General features: G+C 39.3%; 1 protein-coding gene across 13 annotated transcripts in view; it reads right to left on the bottom strand.

The window, feature by feature from the left end:
• ANO5 (anoctamin 5) overlaps window positions 1-21337 on the bottom strand; it is a 56659-nt gene extending 35322 nt beyond the window's left edge. For 4 of the 13 annotated variants that reach the window (XM_079308322.1, XM_079308331.1, XM_079308327.1 and 1 more), the window contains exons 1-4: window positions 21158-21315; window positions 11219-11263; window positions 8925-8989; window positions 2498-2545 (exon numbers count right to left, since the gene is read on the bottom strand). In XM_079308322.1, the coding sequence (XP_079164448.1) occupies window positions 2498-2545; window positions 8925-8989; window positions 11219-11263; window positions 21158-21218 (219 nt within the window). In that variant the 5' untranslated portion in view covers window positions 21219-21315. Of the gene's footprint in view, window positions 1-2497; window positions 2546-8924; window positions 8990-11218; window positions 11264-21157 lie in introns of all 13 variants that reach the window. The other 9 variants (XM_079308328.1, XM_079308334.1, XM_079308330.1 and 6 more) reach the window with 4 other exon arrangements.
• Between the last annotated feature and the right edge of the window lie 2163 nt (window positions 21338-23500).

Raw genomic sequence — 23500 nt, 5'->3', positions numbered from 1 at the left:
CTGTGCCAAACCTCCCTGTGGCCTCACCTGCCCCCTGGCACCCTGACAGCGGGCCTTTGGCAGTGTGGGAAGCATCCCCCAATGGGCTAGTGCTATCACAGTACCCAAAAAGCAAATATATTTTGCAGATTACACCTGAGTTATTTAATCTGGTATGTTTTTATGGGACTCTGAGGGATTTCTATTTCTGGTTATCCATCCAACAGGAAATGTATCCTTACAGGTCACTTAGCACAACTCTCACCTTGTAGGCATGGAGCTTCCTCCAAATACACCCTGCTACTAAATGTCCCAGCCCTCTCTAGGTCCACGCTTCAAAGACAGGGAAACTTCTCCTAGAGCAGTACTTTTCAGATTATTATTCAGTCAGAAAACTGCAAGTTCCTTAAGGGCCTATGTTCAGAAGCACTTCTCAAATTCAATGTCTTGAACCCCAAGGTTTCCCAAGTGTCCAACCTCACAGAGCAGGGACTGCAGGTTCAGATCTTAGCACCCTTCTCCTCCTGTAACTTGTATCTTTCTTTTTGTGGGAAGGTGGTTTAGTGCAGCATTTTCAGTAACAAAGCAGCAACCAATACCAAGCAGAGGTGGAGGAACCCATTGGCTTCATTAGCAAAGGGAAGCACCTCTGGCTGTGACTAAATGTGACTAGAATGACAAGAGGTTACATTAATACCATGGAACAGTTTCTATGATCCCCCATCAGCATATCAAGGAATTACATTATCATAGTCCTAAATTACCAGGCAAAAAAAAAACCTATCTGAAACTACAAGATTAAATTGGTTTGTAACATTTTGCTGGTTTAAAACATACAGTCTACAAAGTATTTATTTTATTGACTTTCACAGAAAGCTAGATGTAAAACAGACAGTGCAAAAACCCCAAAGAACTACATTAAAATGCCGTTTATGAATTAGCAATCCACAGCAGAAAAACTTTCAAAACACAAAAATGGACAAAAATATAAGGTTTGAAAGCTGAATCAAAGTACAAGAAAAGTCTCCATAACTGAAAGGGTAGGAAACATCCCATGGCTTAAAAACAAAGTTATCACCTTCAGTTAGATCCCCAGTTAGCATGGAATATTTATATACTCCTCCTTTTCACTGAATTAAATCATGCTACAGGAAAAACACATGGCTTTAAGTGCTGATATGTTAAAGATGAATATATGTATTTATACACATATATGAACTCAAACATAACTTTATAAATGCATACCTAAGTTATATAAATGCATTTCCAAAATTAAAATGTTCCTGGAAATAAATATACAGAACATACATAAATACACATTTATTTTCCTGAAAATCAAAAGGGTGTATTTCTAGTTAATGCATTCAGTTCCCATTTTACCAGTCCCTTGCCATGAAGTTCTTGCCGTTATTCTTCCTTGAAGGAATCCATGAATGCATGCAACTGAAGAGCTTACTCACTTTAAAGGTGTGTATTAACAACATCCTTAACACCACCCATCCCAATTTCCAGATATACTTCATGCAGGCTATAAGGTTGCATACAAAACTATAACCTTTCCCATTCAAAGAAACACAAAATCCCATGTATTTCCTGTAGCTAAACCTTGCAAGCTGCTTCTTTCACCTTAGCCCAGGTTTCAATTCTGAACCACATGAAAATCTGAAAGCTTGAAAACATGCACTTCAAAGCAGTTTAAGACACCAAGATATTTGCACTGAAATATAAATGTACATGAAAAGCCTCTCTGGATAAAAGAATACATGAAACAAAAACAGAACTAAGAAAAATAAAAAGTAAGCTAGGAGAGCACACATGTTAGACACCAGAAGACAAAAGTAAGCAAGGAAGACACCAGAGCTCCAAGTAAGCAAGCAGACAGTTTTAATATACCTCAGCATGTACTTCTTCAGTTATTTTAAATGACTTTTTGTACTTTTTCTCCATAAAACAATAATGATTATTTTAAGTTTTCTGATATATTTTAAAATGTATAGTTATCTTGTCTGTGAATTTCAGCAAGTGGCTATTCTGAGCCTTTCCTTATTATTTACTACAATAAAAAAAAAAAAAAAAAGAGGCAACATATTTCAAATTATGTCAGCGTTTGTTTCTTGCTCTTTAAAAAATTTTAAAGTATCATGCTGACTCACAGAGCCCACAGGCCATCATGATAAAAAGGAATCCCACATTTGTTAATAACACCAGAGTCAGAATACATCCTATATCCCATCAAACCAAAACAAAGATAAAAAAGCAAACTTTCCAGTTTTCTCCACCAATCTCAACTTTTCAATTTTGTCTATTATCCTTTTGATTTACTTCAATTTATCTTTTAAGTAATCTCTAGGAATAAATCCAAAATGGCATTCATTTTTATCAACCAGAAAAAATTGTTTTCAGAAGGATGGCATTCTTAAAACTGGAAAATTCTCTGGTGAGGGATGTTTGGGCATACTGTTGTAGAAGACGCCACACAAATTCATGCAAGGAAGCATGAATACTTCTTGCTGCTTACCACTTGATGTTCAGGGATGAGTAAAGTAGTCTCAGTGCTGTTTAGGCCCTGCCAGTGGCATCACGGGAAAAACACAACGTTATTAGTGATGCAAAGGCTAATTCAGAATTAAAATTAAAGGATAATTCAGAAGAAACAATGTAGATCCTGGTTTAAGCTGCTGAAAAGCTCTTCTGAGTGATAGGTAGATTTTCAGTCAAGATAGAGTTTACTTTCTCAGAGGAGCTTGATCTCTAGTTTCCACTACCAACATCTACATGGTCTATACCAACTTTTAAGCATTAATAATTACAATTTTTGATACGAGTTAAACAGTATGCATTTTTGATAACAGTTAAACAATTCCATTAGAAAAAATACAGTCTAAACAAGTTGGTAGAGATTGCCATTTATAAACTGATAGAGAACTGTTTATAGTATTATTTATTTTGATACCCAAGAGAGAAAATGTACACAGCATAGATGATTGTGCATTAGGAAAAAAATGTGCTGCCCCTTATCTGGCTATTTTTTAATCACAAACTGAAATTATACAGGGTACACTGAATGAAAACAAATGCAATGAGACAAATCCTTAATTTCACAGTGTAGACAAGGTAAATTGGCACCAGTAATTGCAGTTACATCTAATGAGACAAGTGAGGGCTTTCCAGTTTCCAGCTCTGATCCACACCCAGTGAGGCCCTACCCTGATGTTAACTGCACAAGATCTGGGTGCTCACTGCTTTCCTGCATGTTGGTGTGGAGGCTGCTACAACGTCCTCAGGGCAGACTCCACACAGGTATGACAGGAACACCAATAGCAGAGGCCTCTGCAGAGCACAGCCATCCTACACACATGGCCATCACTTCTCTGGGGTCCAGGCCCACCACTGTGGCCCTGCAGCAGTGATGGGTTTTGAGATCAGGTGCTGCTATTGGAATGAATAATGATCCTCAGTATCTACTTAGTCAAAAACTTATCACACTTCTGTTTTGTCTTGCTTTTGTGTGCTTTGAAAACAAACCACAGACAGATTTCAACAGAGCAACCAAGCAGTGCAAGTCCATTATAAAAACACAATAGTTCTCTGTGGAATTAATTTAACTTTCAATAGAAGCAGAATACTAACAGCATTTTATTATTATAGTATCATTTATTGGTTTAAAGTAGTAAAATTTCAGAAAGTTTATTACCCCAAATCCAATTTTCATAAAGCCCCGTTTATTATTTTTTAAATAATTTTTCACTTTTATTACAATTATTCTCGAGAGAAATCAATGGGGTCCATTCCTGTCCTGGTTGCACATCAGGTAATACACACACATATCTCTACATTCTTTTTTAATGATGGGTATTTGCTTTTTTAAGTAAATAAGAAATGTCCTTTTCAGAACACAGTAAAATAAACAAAAAGATCGATCTGGTTTTTGGCAAGGAATCCCCCTGAGAAACAATGCAAATATAAATAGCTGCACTGTGCTCTTACCTTAAAATAGTCTGAACTAGGTTGAGAGGTCTAATCCTCCTGTCACAGATGCTACTGGAAACATTTGCAGAGAACTGAGGGCTGAGACACTTAAGTGGACAGTTTTTCTCCAATTATACACCATAAATACTTGTCATGGAAAGTACTGTAAAAACTGGACACTGATAAAAGCACGGTCTAACTTTTTTCAATGCTGCCCTGCAGCTCCTGACCTCTCCACTGCAGACATTCCCCCATCCACACTGCTACCCTTCCATCTGCTTTTATCCAGCCTCTCCATCCCATACTCCTCCCACCCACTGCTCACCTCCTCCTCCATGGTTAGATGCAAATACAGGTTTTAGCCACCCACTGGTCCTCACTGCCCACACTGCTTCACTCAGAGACAAAATTTTATTACATTTAGTGAAAACACAAAGCTGTGAGGTGATGACACACAGCTAGCAGAGGTCTTTGTACATTCCCATGCACTCTGTTAAATGCTTTCCTGTTAGTCATGGGATCTTACCCTGCTCAGTATAACTGTCAGAAATTAATTACCTCAAGTCATTAGGATTAACTGGTTTTAAACTGGTGCTCACACCTTCTCCTGCACTTTTCTGATAGAAACACACTTCTTTTTCATTATATGCCAAAGTCTGTGTACAGCACAAAGGAACTCCAGCATTGGTAACATATGACATGCAAAAGAAGAATGAACTCAATCCAACTAAGTTGGGGTGAAAACCAAGAAGGCTGGCAGTGGTGGCAGCAGTGTTGGGCTGGTCCCCCTTACTCTGGAATCAACCCTCTTTAGTCTTTAACGCACTCTAGATCTACCAAAAATAGTCCTCATGATTTTGTTAGACATGGAATAAGTCTTTTTGTACTTCTTTCTAGATTTTGAAATCAATTTTGTCTATGTTTGCAATATTAACAATGGTATTTTATGTTTATCTACTTGAAGATCCACCTGTCTGAACTGAAAAATGAACAAGTATGAAAAGTAATGCACAACCTGATGGTGTTCCTTCAGAAAAAACCCAATCAATTAATTTTAAACACTTGCAGTACCTGCTGCTCTGAAAAAAAGAAAATAACCTATGAATCAAGCCATAATTGTGGTAAAATGCACTGCTTTAATAAATTTGCCAATTTAGTTCTGCTAACCTGGCTAAAATACAGACAGCTTGTTCACAGATTTTTTTATGATCAAGTTACATTATGGAAAATCCTGATCAACAAGAACTTTCAGCATTTCATTGGTGTGAAATTAACAGAAAGATCAAAATTTAATGTATAACTGTGCAAAATCAATTCCTATCTCCTTACAGATAGAATAGAGCATATTTCCTGCAGTCTTACTCAGACAACAGTACAGTCACTTGCCTTTTATAAGGTGGAGTCTACATGCATACCAAGCAAACATTTCAAATTAATTTGTGATTCTTAATTGGAATAAAAAATAGTCCTCTACAAATCTTGATAAACTGGTGATTCAATTTTGCACAAAAGCTGTACTAATTTTACATTTATCCCATCTGAACGGCCTGAACTCTTACTATGAGAAAATGTAATACAAATTCAATTTTTTAACCTTTTCTCCAATCTTGAAATAATTTTCCTCTTAGACACAGGAACTCCATTTTGTCAGTGTGTTTCATCTTCATTTACTCAGTAATCTGAACAACTAATTACAGTCCCTGAGCAGACACACCATTGTATGTTTTTCTAGTGTGCTCTCTGCACAAATAGAAAGCACAGAGAAAAAAAAATATTCTTGGGTTTTATTTAATTTATTTTCCAATTTGCTTGAAAGGACTTCCAGAGGCATTTATGTATTTCTTGGAACAAGAACTCCATAAAGGCTGATTCAGGTAGATTCTACACAGGGATTCACTGAAGTCAGTTGACCATCTCTAACAGAAGCAGCTGTCTGTGTATTACTGATTTAACAAGGCCAGAATTTGAAGCAGTCCCCATTGCAGCACTTATTTGAAAACACTTCCATTATATCCTTTTTTCTCCCCCTTCTCCAGTCTGTTGTTTGTGGAAAACATTTCTTTGCCTCCCTGCATGACAAAGCATCTAAAAATTACTTATAATAAGTCTTAGAATATGAAAAGCTGATGAAGTCCAGGTCCAAGATATTATTTCTTTTGTTCCTGTGGGATATTAAAGAATAAGAAAAATAGGGAGACTCAAGAAGAAGCAGTTTACAAAAAACAGGAAAAAAACCCAGGGTGAAATACACAAGAATGCAAAATCATGAAGGACCAAATGCACCTCTGATTGGGGCTCCAATCCTATTTGCATCCTGGACTTCATCCAGCTTTTGTATATATGCTGGCAGGCTTCACTGAAGAACAGACTGTTCTTCACTTCTTGTTTTACTTGCATCATTCCTTATATCCAAATCACATATTCCTTTGCAGATTACAAAATAAAGGGGAAAAAAAACCATCCTCCCACTGAATTATGGATGGGTAACATTTCTGCATATTTCTCCATATTAAACCTAGATTTGTTTTTTCCCTCCTCTGTTAGTAAATCAACAATAAGGCCTTGGCTTTTTCTCTGTGCTGCTGAACAGAAGCATACTGCTGCAGCATGTTTTGTTTTTCCTTTTCCAAAAGAAAAGACAGATTGAGAAAATTAAGTAGTGATCTGAATGTAAATTCATTTAACTCTCTCCCAGTGTTTTTTTTTTTTTTTTAATTAATTCCATTTTTGTTTAAAAATTACTTGACTTAAATTGGTTTAGGCATTCTAAATGTTCATATTTTTTAACTGCAGAAATATTAAGTGACAAGAAAATTATCAACCTACTATGGAGGTAAAATAATTTAATAGAGAAATGTGCTATCTGTCAAAACAAGAAAAAAGCACATTGACCTGAGCTCAGAAAGGCCTTGGTGAAAGGAGAAGAACCATGCTAGGATAGAAGATCCTTCCTGCTGAATTCCTACAGGAATACATCAAGGATGTTAAGGTAGCCTAGCAAGAAACTGAGGGAAAAGAAATTCTTCCAGTTTATACAGAAGATAACTGAAGCTGCGACAGCACATGAAGACGGAAGATTAGCACTATATGAAAAAAAAAATCCCATAAATATTAGGGGCTATCTTACTATTGCAATTAATTAACAAACTTTAAAATATAGGCTTAAAATGAATTCTAGAACATTAATCATCAAGAACTAAGCCTGTCATGGCTGATAAGTGTGAAACTGGACAAGAAGATCAAGAGTAACTAACTTTATGTCTGGCTAATGCACAGAAAGCAAAAATCAGATAAATGACAATGTGTTAGGGTTCACTGAGTAGGAGAGGGCAAAGCACAGAAAAGTACTAACTTAAATGTAAGCAAACATAAGATAACCACCTGATCTGCAGAAACAAACTAAGGCCAAAAAAGCTCAGAGGTAGCAATGAAAACAACAAAACGAAACCCCCAAGTTATCAACTACTTACTGATACTGCTTGTATGACAACACTTTGTGATATTTAGTAACAAAGTAAAAGAAAAATACTTATGCTAGGAAACACTGAAGAAGAAAACAAGAGAAAAGGCTGCATGAAGTTGCCAAGGAGAGATTTTTGAGAGGATAATCAGATATATTTTTCCCAGACATGAACATGCTGAAGATCAAAGCCTCCTCCTTTCCCACCCTATCATGAATCTTTCATCCTTCAAAAAAGGTTCAAATCCTACTTCTCTACATACATGACACATGTTGCACACTTTCTCCCATGCTTCCTGCCTTTTTCATGTGTCCTAAGTCATGAAATTACTTCTTCTAAGTTTTGGTGAAATGGGTCATCTCCATCCCTTCAGAGACTCTGGTAAGTAGCTCAGAATCAGCTTATCATGGTATGATGGCCATTGTTCAGTGAAGCATTTGATATGGCTTTTCACTGAAAATTTTCCTGGAGAAAAAGATTATTACAACTCCTACTACAGATTCAGAAGGGAACAAATAGGGTGAACATATGAACAAGTTTTAAAATGGAACGGTAAATTTATGAAAACACTGGGATGATATCGCTGCATGTTCTAAAAAAGACAAAGAGCTGTATAATCTAGGAAGTCCTTCTGAGTTCTGTCTTTGTGTGACCATCTCCAGATTTGGTTCTCAGAAGATGCTGAGGACGTTTTAAGAAGCTCAGCAGAACGGCTGCAGATTTTCAACACTCAATTCAACAGACAATTTCTGATCAGTGCTCCTGGCGAGCATGAGACCCTATTTTGACAGAACAGCTGTTTCTTTTCCTATCTAAAACTATCTTCCTCTAAGCATGTAACAACAATAAACAACAAAACAATACAAAATAACAATGTAAAGATCACACATTTTCAATACTCATTTTCAACCAGTTTGTCAGCTGAATACTGGCCACACACTGCTACCTCTTCAATACATTGTGTACTGTACATATTAAGCAATGAGGTACTGTGAAAAAATTTACAGCTGATGACGCTTTTCATATTGCACATAATGAGATACTCTAGTAACTCAAATCTTCATTTGCTTTCCAAGGAATATTGAGGCACTGACATAAGATTCCTAGAGCAGTGGAACTCTTGATTTCCCAGCAAGCCAGCAATATGATACACAGCACAAAACAGTGTTTGGCATGTGCAGAAACAGTATGTTTCTCCAACTGTCAAACATTTAAAGATCATGTGATTCTCATTCCAAGACTGATACAGGAAATACCATTAAGCTCACACTGTTTCCCACCACTACTCACTACTGTGTTGTAGCACTAGCACTGCTAAATCTCTTCTGAGACTCATATTTATGGCTTTGCTCTTTCAAAACAATACAGGAAGATTTTTACATGGATAAAAAGGAGGTATAAGACAATCTAAAAGAAATACTAGTTTTGTAAACTGATTGTCTTTTTCACAACAACCATTCTTTTTCTTACCTACCAAGTGACACACTAACTAACATCATTCATACTGAACCTTACCTCAGAGCTGCTTGGGATTTCTGATCCTGCAGTTGAAATAGTTTCAGGTCCATTGCATTCTTCCCCTGTGGAAAATGGAAAAAGAGATTCATATAAATAAAATTCATACAATAAAAATATTGTTGTATCTGAAAATGATGTGGACCTCAAAGGCATGGAGCTATGAACAAGTAAAGGATGGAAAATAATACTCATAATACATAAAATCTTCAAGAACGGTTCTTCAGAGAGGAAGAAATGCTGTTAGACACAACATACTCAGTCTGTACTACCTTGGTGTAACCTTGTACTCACAGAAATGTATTTTTAACTATGGCAGAAAAAAAATCTGGTGTCATCACTTAGCTTTCATGTCTCATATATCTGCAAGGACTAAGAGGGTTTCATACTCAGAGCTTTGCTGCCTGGTCAATTACCTCTGGAAGTATTTGCTAGAAATTAAACTGGGGTATGTTTTTCTGCTAAGGAGTTAGTGATGCATAATTTCAAGATTACAAATGCCCATGTAATTCAGATATGACAACAGAATCAAGAATAGTAATATGAACTTAATTAGTTTCTTGTTCAAAAAGCAAGCAAATAAACAAACCCTAAAAAACCCAACTCCAAAATAATGACAAACCAATCCAAAAAAAAACATGTCTTCATTTTAACATAGTAGAGAACTCCAACATGACTTTCTCACAAATAGTCATTTCACCAAAGACACTTACTAAAATGTTAATGCTAAAGGGAAAATCCTATTTAGTACCTTCATGATGTTAAACTGGATTGAGGTAGTGGCTGGGATTGTGTCTCTGAATTTACACTGTCACCAGTTTCCTCTGGAGAACAACTCTGAATCTCCTAAGCTAGGCTCCTGCTTCAAGAAGGTTTTTGTAAACAACTATCTCTCTGCAGATAAGGCAGATCAGTCTCTTCAATCAGGCATCTAAATCACCACCAACGGAAGAGCATAAGCAGTTCTGAAAACACATGATCAAAATCTAGACCATGTACCTAAAAATGGTGTCTCTATTTCAGAAAACAGGATTCATCTGACTTCTTGCTCCTTTAAGGAAGCATTGCTGAGTATAGCTTAGACTAGACAGATTTACATTGGACCACTGTCAAGACACCCAAAGTTGGACTATTTCTGCCAATAAAATAAACTTACTTTTGTTTTTGCAATCTGTAAATATTTGTTGTCAAAATTACATCCACATAGGATATTAAGTGGATCTTCAAAAATATATAATAAGCTACTTAAGTACAGCTTGAGAGCATTTTGTTTCCTACAATTTTTTTTCTCTAAGTTCACTTACAGTAAATCTGTAATTTATGACTATACATATATGATGAGAAACCAAGCAATGGTATGTAAAATACAACAAAAAAGTTTCTGAATGGCAAGACATTTAACACTGTTGCACACTATTCTGCTAAAGCAAACTACACCTGGGAAATGTGTATTATTAGATATAATCTGAACACCAGGATAAAGAACAGGAGCATCCCTACCACGCTGTGCTACCTCTGCTGCCTAAGGCCCTGGGAGGCAGGTAGCTACTGCAGTCTTGGCCAAAGGTACCAGGCCAGGGCCCAAGAGCAGAAAGCTCAAACATTTTGTCACACAACTCTCCCATTCCAGGCCAGGAACAGTGTGGCACCTTGTCCTTGCAGCAGGAATATTCTATTTTCTATACTGCTGAGGGAACTTGAACTGATTCAATGGCCTATAACTGCATTTGTGTGGGCGTTTTTCTGGATTTTATTCTCTCTGTAATTGTGAAAGTCTAACCTCAGATCAAATATAATTCAGAGTTCCACATTTTAAATGCTTTCCCAGTACCATAGCTGATTACTTATGCAACTTGTGGAAAGAAATCCTCTTGATATCTCTGTTCCACTGGAATAAACCTGAATAACACTAGAGCAGCACACAGTAAAAAGAGAATGCAAAACATATATTAACTGAAAAGTACAGCATACTCACTCCTTGTAAAACATTCAGACTCCTAAACATAAGCAGGCACATCCAAATCATGTAGAAAGGTGTAAAGAGGCCCCATCCCAGAAATGCACCAAGCACCATGAATATAAATACACAATTAGATCTTAACCAGGAGAGCTGCCAACAGATAACCAACAATTGACTTGCAAATTCATTGCAAAAGGCCTGGCTCATACAGAATACCAATGACTCACATTAACTGAAGCCCGATTTCCAAGAGGCTCCCAGCAGAAAGAAAAAAAGGAAAGGACAGAGCAAACAAACAGAAGGAAGGAAGGTAAAACATGGGTTAGTACAGTACCTTCTGACTGTGATGGCTTGAACTTGGTGAGAATTGCAATGTCATCTTTAAAAGGAAAAAAACACTTCAGTAAGAACCAGAAGTATAATTTACTATAACATGAACCCATTTCATAATTCTCCTCTATCCTTTACAATACAGCTGCTATATAAAGCAAAAGAATAAGCCCTGGATATCAGAGGCTGTCACCTAGACAGAAAGAATGGTGCAGGCTCCTCTTGGAAAACCAACATTCACCTTTTTGTCCAGGCACCTTATTCAGCAACAAAAACAAGGATGCCACTTTTCCTTATCAGCAGCAGGGAGGACCATAACAGTTTCTACTAGCCAAGAAAACACTTTAAAAATTCTTCAGTTAATTACTGCTTCATCTAAAGATGGACTAAAACAATAATATTCTGATAAAATTCTGTATTCAAGGGTAAGTCCTTATTCTCCAATACTACATGCTTTTATGTATATAAACAGATCTAGAAATATCTGCATGCCAAGAACAATAAATAAGGACACTTACTAAATTAAGTGGCCCTTTATCATAAAATTTGTTTGTATAAATTGCAGAAACCCTTTGAAAGGTTTTTTGTTCAAAATTAACTGTAGTACAACTCCACGACTATTACAGCTCACTAAATTATTTCAGAAATTTATCATTTTATTATTTGTTCAAATCATTGGCCTTCATGGGAGTGCGCATATCCCAGCTGAAAGAAATGCCCTTTCCCAATGTAACTGATGTTTTCAACAGCCTTACAATTCTTCACACAGCTATTTGTAACTCCTTAAACACATGTGCCTTGGCAGAGTGCATGTTACTGTAAATAAGCAAGCTTTGTATGGCCTATAATTCTGCAGTATAAGACAACATATGCTGTCCCAAACTACACCCAACCACAAGGCAACCTACTTAGAAACTTTTGGTATGCCACCCCTAAGAATTACAGGCCATTTCTACTTCAATTACAGACCTGAATGACGAGAACAACAGCGGTCCACAACACAAATTAACAATCAGTACTGAAGACTGAAGAATATAATCAAGATTGATTTAATCTCTTAAAATATAAGTAGTTCACTCTCAAAAAAGGTACTTTCATCATTGTAATCTTATCATTTCTGTAACAAGCATAAAAATGGCTTCTTGTGTAATTACACAAATCAGAAATTCTACAATAGTTCAAATTTGTTCATAGTAGTGGAATTGTTTTTTTCTTTGTGGCAAAACTGATGAGTTAGGAAAATGTAAAAGTCCGTGTTCAGTGCTGCTGCAAAAAAGTAATGATGGCGTTGTAAATCAAGGCCTCCCACTGACCCTGATTTCTGATAACAAACAGCTCCAGCAATCCAAGTGAGATCAAAAAAAGGGAACTGCACTTTCTCCAGGAGAAATGCAATTTATCACAGGTCATGTCCTCGCCATAGCAGTGGTACCTTGACTAGGCAAGTAAAAGTCCAGGACAGACCTAACCACACGACTGCTCACTCAACTACTGGTGCACTTTAAAGAATGGTTTCAGCTTTGAAGAATGGTTTCAGCTTCAAGCACTCTCCTAGATGGAGAAAAAGTACATTCTGGAGGACACTGGAGTCTGATCTTCAAAACAGTATGGAGAAGTCTGCTTTGCTAGGAAGAGAAGGGATTTTAGCCATATAGGTGTGGTTGCACTGTGCTACTCATCTTTGAAAGCCAATGAAAAAATCCTTGGCTTTTTTAATTACTAACATAGTTATAGCCATGGATGCTCTAACCCCTTTAACTGTACCTGATCTGTAATTTCCCTGGAATATGACAATCCTTTTACTTCAGCACCCTCAGTAAATCTAAGTCTGCTGGGAGATAGCAAAGAAAAAAGCTTGGCTGATGATGCTGCACTTGAGGTACAGCTGAGCATGGTGCAGCTGCTATGCAGATGCTGCAGGCTGGCACACTTCAGAGCAACTCTGCATCAGAAAACAGAATAAGAGAAGGCTTTTAAGTTTTCTTTTTTACCAACTTCTGTAACTCTGATTCATCTGCACCAAATACAAATTGACATTGTTTATACCACTAAAAACATTTACATATCAGATGTTTCCAGAATCAGGTGGCAGATGAAGAAACATTTTCAGGGATCAAAATTTGTTTTGCTACTAAAACTACAAAATCATCTGCATTTGCACATCTAAGACCTCAGACAGAGCTACTCCAATGGAAAAGCCACAGAGGATTCTCACACGGGTGTTGATAAACTGCATTGTTTAGCGGCAGTAAGACAGTATCACTACTGATTCTGCTACTTCAGTAGTGTCTCCAAAATAATGCTTTCAATTATTTCCACAATTTTCTTAGACACAATAACAGCATCCTTTTAAGCCAACAAAACCAAGCAAGGAGCTTGTAGGCCATTGACATTGTTCTACATGCATCTGACACACTGGCATATTAGTTAACAGACATGCCTATCCCTAGAGCAAAATTTTGATGGTCCAGGTAAAACAAAAACAAACCAACAAAAGTCCTAACAAATCCTGAAACTTACACTGCAGCTGTTAGGAAGTAGCTACTTTGTACTATGAAGCAAATTCCCAATATTCATCTTTAACATGCTACAAAAGAAAATGTTATTCCTAGATGTCTTGCAGTTACCATTTAATAAACCCCCAAACATTATTCAATCACCCGGCCTGGCCAACAGGAAAGAGAAATCCACTCCTTCCAAGTAAGTATCATAATGACTATTGCAAGTGCTCCCATATCTAAGGAAAGTAGTTGTACAATGACTTATCAACCAAACTTAGGCACATACTGATCATATCCTCCAGAGCTGGATGGAGCTGCCACTGGGAGCTGGAGACCCACCCAGCTGACTTGCGAGAAAGCAAAACAAGGATTTTACTCCAGCTGGCATTGTCTGAAGAACTGTGCTGCTGAGCCAAAGGTTCAATCTTGAGATGATGTCTGAAGTGGTGATTCATGCACACACACAGACGTTTCTAAAAATTTAAAACTATTTAACAATGAAAACATTCTCAGTGAATCCAAGTAAATCTACTGGAAATATTTTAAAATATTTTACTAATCCTTTAAAAGGAAGAAGATTGCATTCAAGTATAGGGTGCTTCACTAACATATTAATTTTCTTCATGTATTTTATTACTAAAGAAGTACTTCCAGAGAACAGGTATTTATCAACACATCAGAAAAACAACTCTTTTACATAGGCATAAGTATTTGGAAATCTGCTCCTAACTGTAAGAAAATATCATTTAGCATTTGGAAAAGACATGCAGTCCTAGTCCAAATCTCTAGTATAGTAATTGGGTATTTTAAATCAGATAACCGTTTACCACTCAGCTGCCTCCCTTGTAGAGAACCACAAAACCACCTCTCCTTTTGATTAAAAACCACCAGGGTAGCAAAAAAGGGAATATATTAAATAAAAAGAGAAGTTGTGCAAATCTGTTTTTAGCAAAAAAACCCCTACAAGCATAGTGTTGTAACACAGAACTTGAATAGCATTTTAAAGCCATTAAAGCAACAGCAGCCATTGTATTTCATGTACCAGCACAGGCAAGACTCAAAGTATGCTGTGAGCATTCAGACCTTCCAGGTATCATTGCTCTGCAGAATGAAACATAAACTGATTAATAGGCTCAAATGCGATAAAAAAAAAAAAAGTCCAGACTAGGAATAGTTAGATAAATTCAGGTATTTTTTAACTGTATAGCATTTACATGCATGCAAGTAAGAGGAACTACAATGTCAGATATCAGCAGCACAGGGTGGCAGAAACACCAGACTGCAGGAGTTCTGACAACTCATGAAGCACTAGTGCTATGTTTATTTGCCCATAAGAGTATTTATACATTTGGGGCCAGATTACATCAGCACTATCTGACTGCAGAGGCAGGCAAACAACTCCAGCAATGGCCTTGCACATACATGAAAGTGCCAGGTGCTCTCACCTCTCCTTCAAGGTAAGATGAAGAAAGAGGAACTGCTGGAATGTTTTTCACCACAGCCCAATGGAACCATGAACACTTCAAGACGTGTGAGGCACAGACTTGCTTTCCTAGTGTGCCCAGAGATACACCAAACACCTCACAGCATCATTCATTAATGTACTTCTCCAACTTCCAGTGAAATCACTAATGGAAACTCTTAGACAACAGTTTCCAATTTCTTCCACGTTTGCAATGCACAAGTGCCCAAAAGTAGTGGAGGGCCTAATGCACTATTCATCCTGTGCACACACATTACATTCCTACCCTTGTATGAGAAATCTGCTATAGATGCTGTAAAGCAAAAAGAACACTTAAACTAGGAAACTAGTGATGTAAATATAGCAATATTTTTTTACATCACCTCAAATTTACTGTCCTCTGGTGGTATTCCTCAGTTTCATGTTATCCAGACATTTAACTTCAGATGGCCAATTTAATCTGCAAATTTTTCTTCCTTCTGGTTCTTTATTCTCTACCTCACTCAATATTTTTTTTGGTTATGCTTCCAATGAAATGCATCATTGGAAATTTTGCTACTGTATTCATCAAGTATTTAATTTTCTCACATTAAACAAGATAAAAACATACCACTATAGGAAGACATTTTATAAACAAATGCAAGATATGCCATATTTGCAAGATTTACATGACTTGCAAGAATTAGTGTTTTTGTCCAAATTACTTTAAAAATGATGGAACAACTTTGGAATTCCTATACTGATCCCAAATAGAAACTGTTCCTATCAATCAAGAAAATGATCAGGGCAATGGGCCATGTCTTCCATTGCCTAAACTTTTTTATGTAAGCACCAGTCAATTAAAAGAATTGAAGTAGGCAAAGTGCTTTGAAGAATCAAGTGGTCTGAAAACCACATCTGCTAGCCATTACTTGTTGGCATGGTATATTTCTAGCAGACTATAAATTGTGCAAACATAGACTTTCTGTTTTCCTACCCAATAGTTAAGACAATTCTTTAAATAACAAACCAGAGGGCCCTTTCTAATTTACAGATAGTACAGAAAATGAAAGGACAACCAGCTGCACCAGAAGTTCCACCCACATAGTTTGCTGGGGTTTCTGCTATCTTGTCAAAGGCCTCAAATTTCATATTTACCCATGTGAGCCTAGTAAAGAAGATGAGAATCCCTTGGGATTTCCTGTTAGAAGACTGCCCTTTATGCAAAGATATATACTCACTTCCAAAAAAAATGTGTTTGGAACTTCACCACGTGTACTTGTCCTCACTGGGTGAACAAAGGCATGAAAACCCCATTTCAACAGCTTCAGGTTTTAACGAAAAACTTACATTTATATAGTAAAATCCAAGTAGACAAATCCCAATAGACTCGGCTCCTCACACACACAGTGTTTAATCTAACATCAAATGTTTTAGTTGTTACAAGAAAATACACAATATTACACAATGTGTAACTACACACACAATGCTTAATCTATAAATAATTCCTGAAATGTTATTCAGCTTTAGCACATATAACTGTCAACAAGTAACTGTATAACTGTAAATCCTTCCATAACTATGTTATAATTGCAAGAACCCTAGCAATACAACCCGAGAACCTTCCTTCCCCTTTCTGCTTTTATACACACATGCACGTGCAAAGTTATCACCAAATACAATATAATTACTGCTAGATAAGAAAATACAACCTGGTAATTACACTGCTTTTTGGTTCAACCCCCAGATCACAATAAAAACTAGTGCAAAAGTTCACTGCATTATTACCTTGCCTCTTAACATCTGATCATGTTTTTACATTGCTTATACCTTCTTGATGACATGTTTAGTTAGATGAGTATTTGTCTCCTCCATGTGCATATGCAAGTCATTGGTTTAGATACTAAATATGAAGACAGTGGTATTTGGTTGCTTGGTAGTATTGTTTGCTCGTTTGTTTGGGGGTTTTTTACAAATTATATTGCAACAGTTCTCAAGCACACATTAAAAAGGACATTTTCATCAGTGCCCTTTTATCTTATCCTAGTATTTCTTTGTATCACAGTAATTGTTAAGTCTTTGTACATAAAGGTTAAAGTGTACTTTCATTTTATAATACAGTTATCTGTTTATTTCTATAGGGAGCACCTCAGAACAGCACAGTACACCAGGCAATGCCTTAGCAACAAACTGATGGAGAGGGAATCACTGAGAAAACATCACTGTGCTACACCAGAAGAGATGCTGGTGGCTTTCTCGGTGTTTCTTTGACATTCACAATCTAGAACCTCTGCCCCTCAGCTGAGCCAAACCATTCCCCCAGGAATTGTTGTGAGGGAGAGACAGCTGCAGAGCATTTTCATTCATACTGTGAGTGAGAGGGTGAAATTGTAGGCCCCTTCTTACAAAGAGACTAAAATGCTTTCACCTGTCATGGCAGGACCATCACCCAGTTCTGCACCTTAAGGACCTGAGAGGTCTTTTTCAGCCTTAATCATTCTGGGAATCCAGCTGTATTTCCCAGCTTCCCAAAATATGGCCTAAATATCCCACGTAATTGCTACTGGATTTAAATGGCATGCAGGGGACTTAAGCCTTCCTTTGCTACTCACTGACCTGCAGACAATGAGTTTAATCTCATATGCAGGGTTCTCACCTAAAATAAAAATGCTGTCCAAGAGCAATTTATTTTTTTAAACTGATACAATCTTTGGAGAAAACCCTATTTAACAGCTGCAGTGGAATGTGCTTGATGTTTACATTTTTCACATTAAAAGCAACCCAGCTATACAGTGATATGATACAAGTTGTTGGGATGAGTTCACAAAAGCAGGGTCCCTACAAACAGGAGTTTTCACTTACAGCAGGTTTAATTTCCAATAACCAACCTGTATTTATGCAGTGTCCCTGCAGTAATACATGGCAGCCAGTAAAGAAATTCCACTCAGAAACCAGACATTGGTTGGGCTAACAGAATATTTTCTCCCCTGCCTTTTATATTATGAACTATGTCTAAATTTCATGGACCTTTATTTCATTACCTAGGAATAAACTTTCAAACAGCTTTCGTCTTAACAAACCCTTCGGTTTAGCCTGTGGGAATATGATATCCCATTCAATGTTTCCACAAATAGATCAGAAATTACAACATACACTGTGACAGTAATTAGAGGCAGATGTAGTTCTGAACACAGGCCTGTATTTTATGTTACTGATATGAATTCTGATCAAATAAGTGCAGTATCATTTTATTAAATGACAGCAGAATTCAGCCCTGAATGCTGAGGTACTGCAAGATGGCAACACACTGGCACAAGCACTGTTTGCAAGTCATGGCATTGACTTTCCCTGCTGCTTTTCCACCTTTCTCAGAGGGAAACAAGCAAGATGGCAACCAACCTAAGTAAGTAAGCATTTGAACTTAGATCACTTAGACTGTTTTGAGCACAAACCAGCTCCTGGAAGTCCTGGAAGAAGAGCCATGTGTATAAAGGCAGCGTGCTTCAAATCATGGCATGGAGCCAACTGCAAGCTTCCAGAAAACTGGCAGGCTTCGGATATATCCCACAACACAGCTACCGTAGCATTAACATGCTAGGGACAAAAAAAGTTAATGGAAGTGAATGCATACATAAATAATTCTAGCAACATATTGCAGTCCTCTTCCTCTGACATTTACATTCCAATTTTGCAAGTTCAGTTTTCTTAGACTGAAATATTTCAGGTGATACACACCTTCCAAGAGAAAGCAGTATCTCACATAGATATAATTCAGCAGGAAGCTCCCTTCAAGGTAGAAGTTTTGGCACACAGGCTCTAAACAGGCAAGTTAAACTTTCTGCTGCTGGTATACAGTTTTGCCTCCCCATAACCTGTTCCCAAGCACTCAAGTTTAATGAAAAGCAGTAATAAACCAAAATTCAATACTCACATTCTATCCAAATACAAACATGTCTTTAAAGAAAATAAGTAACAGATTCTTCTCTCCTGTCTTGTTCCTATTGACTTACACAGGCCGTACCTGTACACATTAAACATCTCGAGCCTTAAGAGGCTTTTCCTTAAAGCCACAAAGATCTAAAAGAAGTCTATAGATATGTGTTTATTACTTAGTATTTAGGTCTATAAGAAGTCCTACTGGCATTATATGTATATAGTTAACTTTTCTAAACAGTAATTTAAGGAAGTTTTTGAGGCTTTTTTAACCTTGAGGGACTTTCAGGCAACAACTTAACACAAAGTTTAAAAAGCCTACTTTATCCCATATTCAATTTGGTTCTGTTTTAGAAAAGTGGTTAATTAACAAAATTGAACTAAAATAGAACATGATTTTGTATGGAGAGTTATGTGCTACCGTATGGCAAATCTTCCCTAACATCCCTGGACACTGAAACCCCTCAAATCTCCTTATATTCACTATTTATGACTATAAAAACCCCAGAAGGCTCATGGGAAAACTGAATACTGTGGAATGAAGTTTACAAATCTGGCTTCATAGAACCATTCCCTAAATAGGAATATTTTGTGTGTTCCGTAAATATTTTTTAGTCTCAAGGTACTTCAGAAGAACAACCCATGGAGAGACCAGCTCAGTTTTTCATTTTTCATCTTTCATTGCTCCCAGGCAGTGAAATGAGTGATGACTCAGGTCTCTCACATCCCCTTTGGAACAGGATTACTGGCCAAGAGGCTGTAATATCCATCTGCTGTGTTCCTAAGAAGCCTGCCAGCTCCTCCAGGCCATCCCAGAGAGGGCAAACCTGCGTCTGACACTTGCAGTGGATGACTGCAATCCCAACTGGACACCCCTCCTTGCTGTCACTATAAAAAGCTTCTTTTGGATAACATCACAGTCAATATTACCATCATACCTTTCTGAAACAGGACTGCAAATATTTTGAAAATCATGATTTGCCACTAGTGCTCGAGCTGTTTAAAATGGCACTATATATGTTTTTCTAAGAAACAGTGTAGTCAAGCTGCGAAGGAGAACAGAAAACCCGAGAAGCCAACACAAGGATTTAGTGAGTGATTCTTTCCTGCTTTAAAACTTTCACTTCCAGGACTAATGGTAAAGCATTATTCCCAAAAAAGATTGGTTTTTTGGTCAGCACTTTCCTTTTTTAAAAAAACCAAATCTATACAATCTCATTCTGAAAGCATAAACATGAGCTCTTACATTCGACTGTTGATTCACGTTGCCAGGCGAGCTGCTGATAAACACACACTTTGCGTCATATTATTTTACAAAATCCTAATAAGACCGCATTTATTATAAGCAATGACATACCATACTGACATGAAGTGGAAACTGCAACATGGCTATAGTAAAAAAGCGAGGCCCTGACAAACCCCCCGGCCGCACGAAGGGTCTGTGCGAAGTTGAGGTGTGCAGGCGCGCCTGGAACGGGGCGAGGGGGAAGGCTCAGAAGGCTTCACCTTCCGAACTGAGGCGACCCGCTCTGCCCCGAGCCTCCTCGCAAGGGCAAGCCCAGCGTCCCCAGCCCAGGAGCCAGCGACCCAGCCCAGCTGCTGCTTCGGGGGAGGCTCGCTCCAAGTTTGCTGTCCGGCAGAGGCGCCTTTGTATCTGCTTTTAAGATAAAAATCTAGCGGATTCTCTGGTTTTTGTTCTTGGCAGGATGCTGATACGACAACCTTCATGTTAAAGGTTTACTTGGGGATTATAAAGACTTAATCGTGGTTGGATCATGCTCATGGAAAAGTGTTTTTTGTTCTTTTCAAGTGGAAGCCGAAGGACTAAAAGCTCGATGCAGAAGGGGTCAGGACTCAACCCGGGATCTGCCCCATCTCAGAGACGCCAGCCTGCAGACCCTGGGGAAGGACTAGAGCCCCCAGACCTCCCACACTACACTCACCCCTGCTGCCCCCCACCCGCGCCGCTTCCATGGGGCCCGGAGTCAGCGCTGGACAGGAAGCGCTACCGTCCCCCGGGGGCAAGGGCAGAACAGAACCGCGATCCTCCCTCCCCGCCCTCTCCTACCGTCCGCCGACAGAGCCATCTCAATGAGGGTCTCATTTGCTTTCTTCCCCAAGCGGTTCATGGTGGCCGCCTTTCCGCTGCTGCCGGGGAGCGGCTGAGCAGCGGAGCGGTGACTCAGGGCTGCGCGGCCGCCTCATGCATGCGCACTGCCCGCGGAGGCGGAGCGGGCCGCGCCGCGGGAGCCGCGCCCCGGGGAAGGGCGGCGGATCCGGGGGATCCTGGGCTCTACGGGACAGCCCCCAAAGCCCCCGGGGGAAGGGCGGCGGATCCGGGGGATCCTGGGCTCTACGGGACAGCCCCCAAAGCCCCCGGGGGAAGGGCGGCGGATCCGGGGGATCCTGGGCTCTACGGGACAGCCCCCAAAGCCCCCGGGGAAGGGCGGCGGATCCGGGGATCCTGGGCTCTACGGGACATCCCCGAGAGCCCCCGGGGGAAGGGCGGCGGATCCGGGGGATCCTGGGCTCTACGGGACAGCCCCAGGAATTAGGCAGTGTGCCTGAGAAAGGCCCGGGATATGTCTGACAGGGGCGCAGCTGTCCCGGCTCTGTCCCCTCCCAAGCTGCTTGTGCTGCCACGGGAGCAGAACGGACCTGGACTGCTTGCTCAGCGATATGTAACACAGCCCTCTGTTATCAACACTGTTCTTATCACAAGCCCAAAACTTAGACCCATAAAAGCTGCTGTGAAGAAATTTAACTCTTAACTCGTGAGGCTCCGTTCACAGCTGCTGTCCCTGCTGCTGGAGCTGCTACCATTGCCATGTCTCTTATCAGCCGTAGCTTCTTAACACTTTATTCATCTTCTACTACCTGAGTCACCATTTCATGCACCTAACTGACAGGGAATTCTGTTACTTAGGCAACTGTAACACAACAGCGCTTTCATGACTTACAAGAATTCATGGAATTCTTAAAAATTAATCAAGTCAGTCAGATGAGTTGCTGGGCTTGTTTTCAGATCTATATATAGTAGTAAATCTTTATTTGTGCAACACAACTGATTCAAGAAGTATATTTTTAGTCAAGAGCAAGACCTAAAAATGTGTCTGGCTGCTCTCCAAAGCCTAAAATGTTTAGTCGGGGTTTTAATGTCCCAATGCAGAATGGTGGGAACAAAGAGGATGGGCTTGGCACACCAAAAAGTGTCCTGGACCAGCTTGTGACTGCATACAGTGCACCAGGTCATAAGGCTCCATTTAAGAGCTGTACTTTGAAGCCTTTAATTTCATCCTACCACTACATATCTTGGATAAATGCTTTTATGCCTACAGAAGATGCAATTAGAGTTGCTATTTAACAAGAGCCAGAAACAGCAAGAACTGCCACACTCATTGCTCAGTTTTCCTCCTAATTGCATGTTCGATGTTCCCAGCTCCACCCAGCAGTGAACCCAGCCATACCTAAAGCTGTGTAAGTACCTCAGCCAGAGTGCCAAAGAAGATTTTAATGACCTCTGTCATTGCATGGCCTGCGCTAGGGATGGGACAGAAGCTTGAGGGATCTGTGGAGGCACACAGGTCTATGCAATACCCAGTGTTGAATTTTCTTGCATATTCAGAATTGAATCAGCCATTGTCTGAGTCGGTGGTTTCACAGTTTGCCCAAGTGATCTAGGACCACACTTCCTTCCAAGGGCACACATCTTTTTTTTCTTCCCACCTTCCAGTTTCAATCTGAATAAGAAATGCTGATAACTGCATAAAAACTGCATGTCCTTTGTTTTTATTTTCTTCTTAAGTATGTTATCACAGAAGCATTACCAGATTCTCATTGTCCCAGCCTTGGCCAGCAGCATTTCCATCTTCAGAGCCATCAGGGACTGGCTCTGCTGGACATGGTGGAAGCTTCCAGCAGCTCCTCACAGAAGCCACCTCTGTGCCCCCTCGCTACCAAAAGCCAGGCTGTGCGAACCAGCACACCTAGGCAATAATATCTGTTCAAGTTTCAACAGGTCTGAAGTGTGAGAAATCACAGGACAGCTGCTGTGAGTGGAGGGGATCATCCTCTCCTGATGATCGGGCCGCTAAAGGTGTGGGGAGGGAGCAGTCAGCTAGGCAGGAGGCAGGGATGGATGAGGTACTGTGTGCTCCCCCGCGGAGCTGGCCACTGCAAAGAAAAGAATGTTATAGCCACCGTCGAAAGGGAAAGCCCAAGGGAAATAGCAGCTTGTCAGTGTTTCTGTCTGTGCTCCACAAACTCTTCCTGCACATTATTCAGTGGCTGTTTGGGATCTGACTCCTGCTTTCCGTTGTACACGGTTCCTCAGGGAAACCCAGCTGCTTGAATGCCATGGTCAGGGACTCAAAAATTCAGCGAGGCTTCCCGATGGGCGTATGAATTTGTG

Source organism: Erithacus rubecula, assembly GCF_903797595.1.
Source record: "Erithacus rubecula genome assembly, chromosome: 6".
Lineage (NCBI taxonomy): Eukaryota > Metazoa > Chordata > Aves > Passeriformes > Muscicapidae > Erithacus > Erithacus rubecula.
Note: the sequence above shows the minus strand (reverse complement) of the source record. Positions and strands in the feature narration are given on the sequence as shown.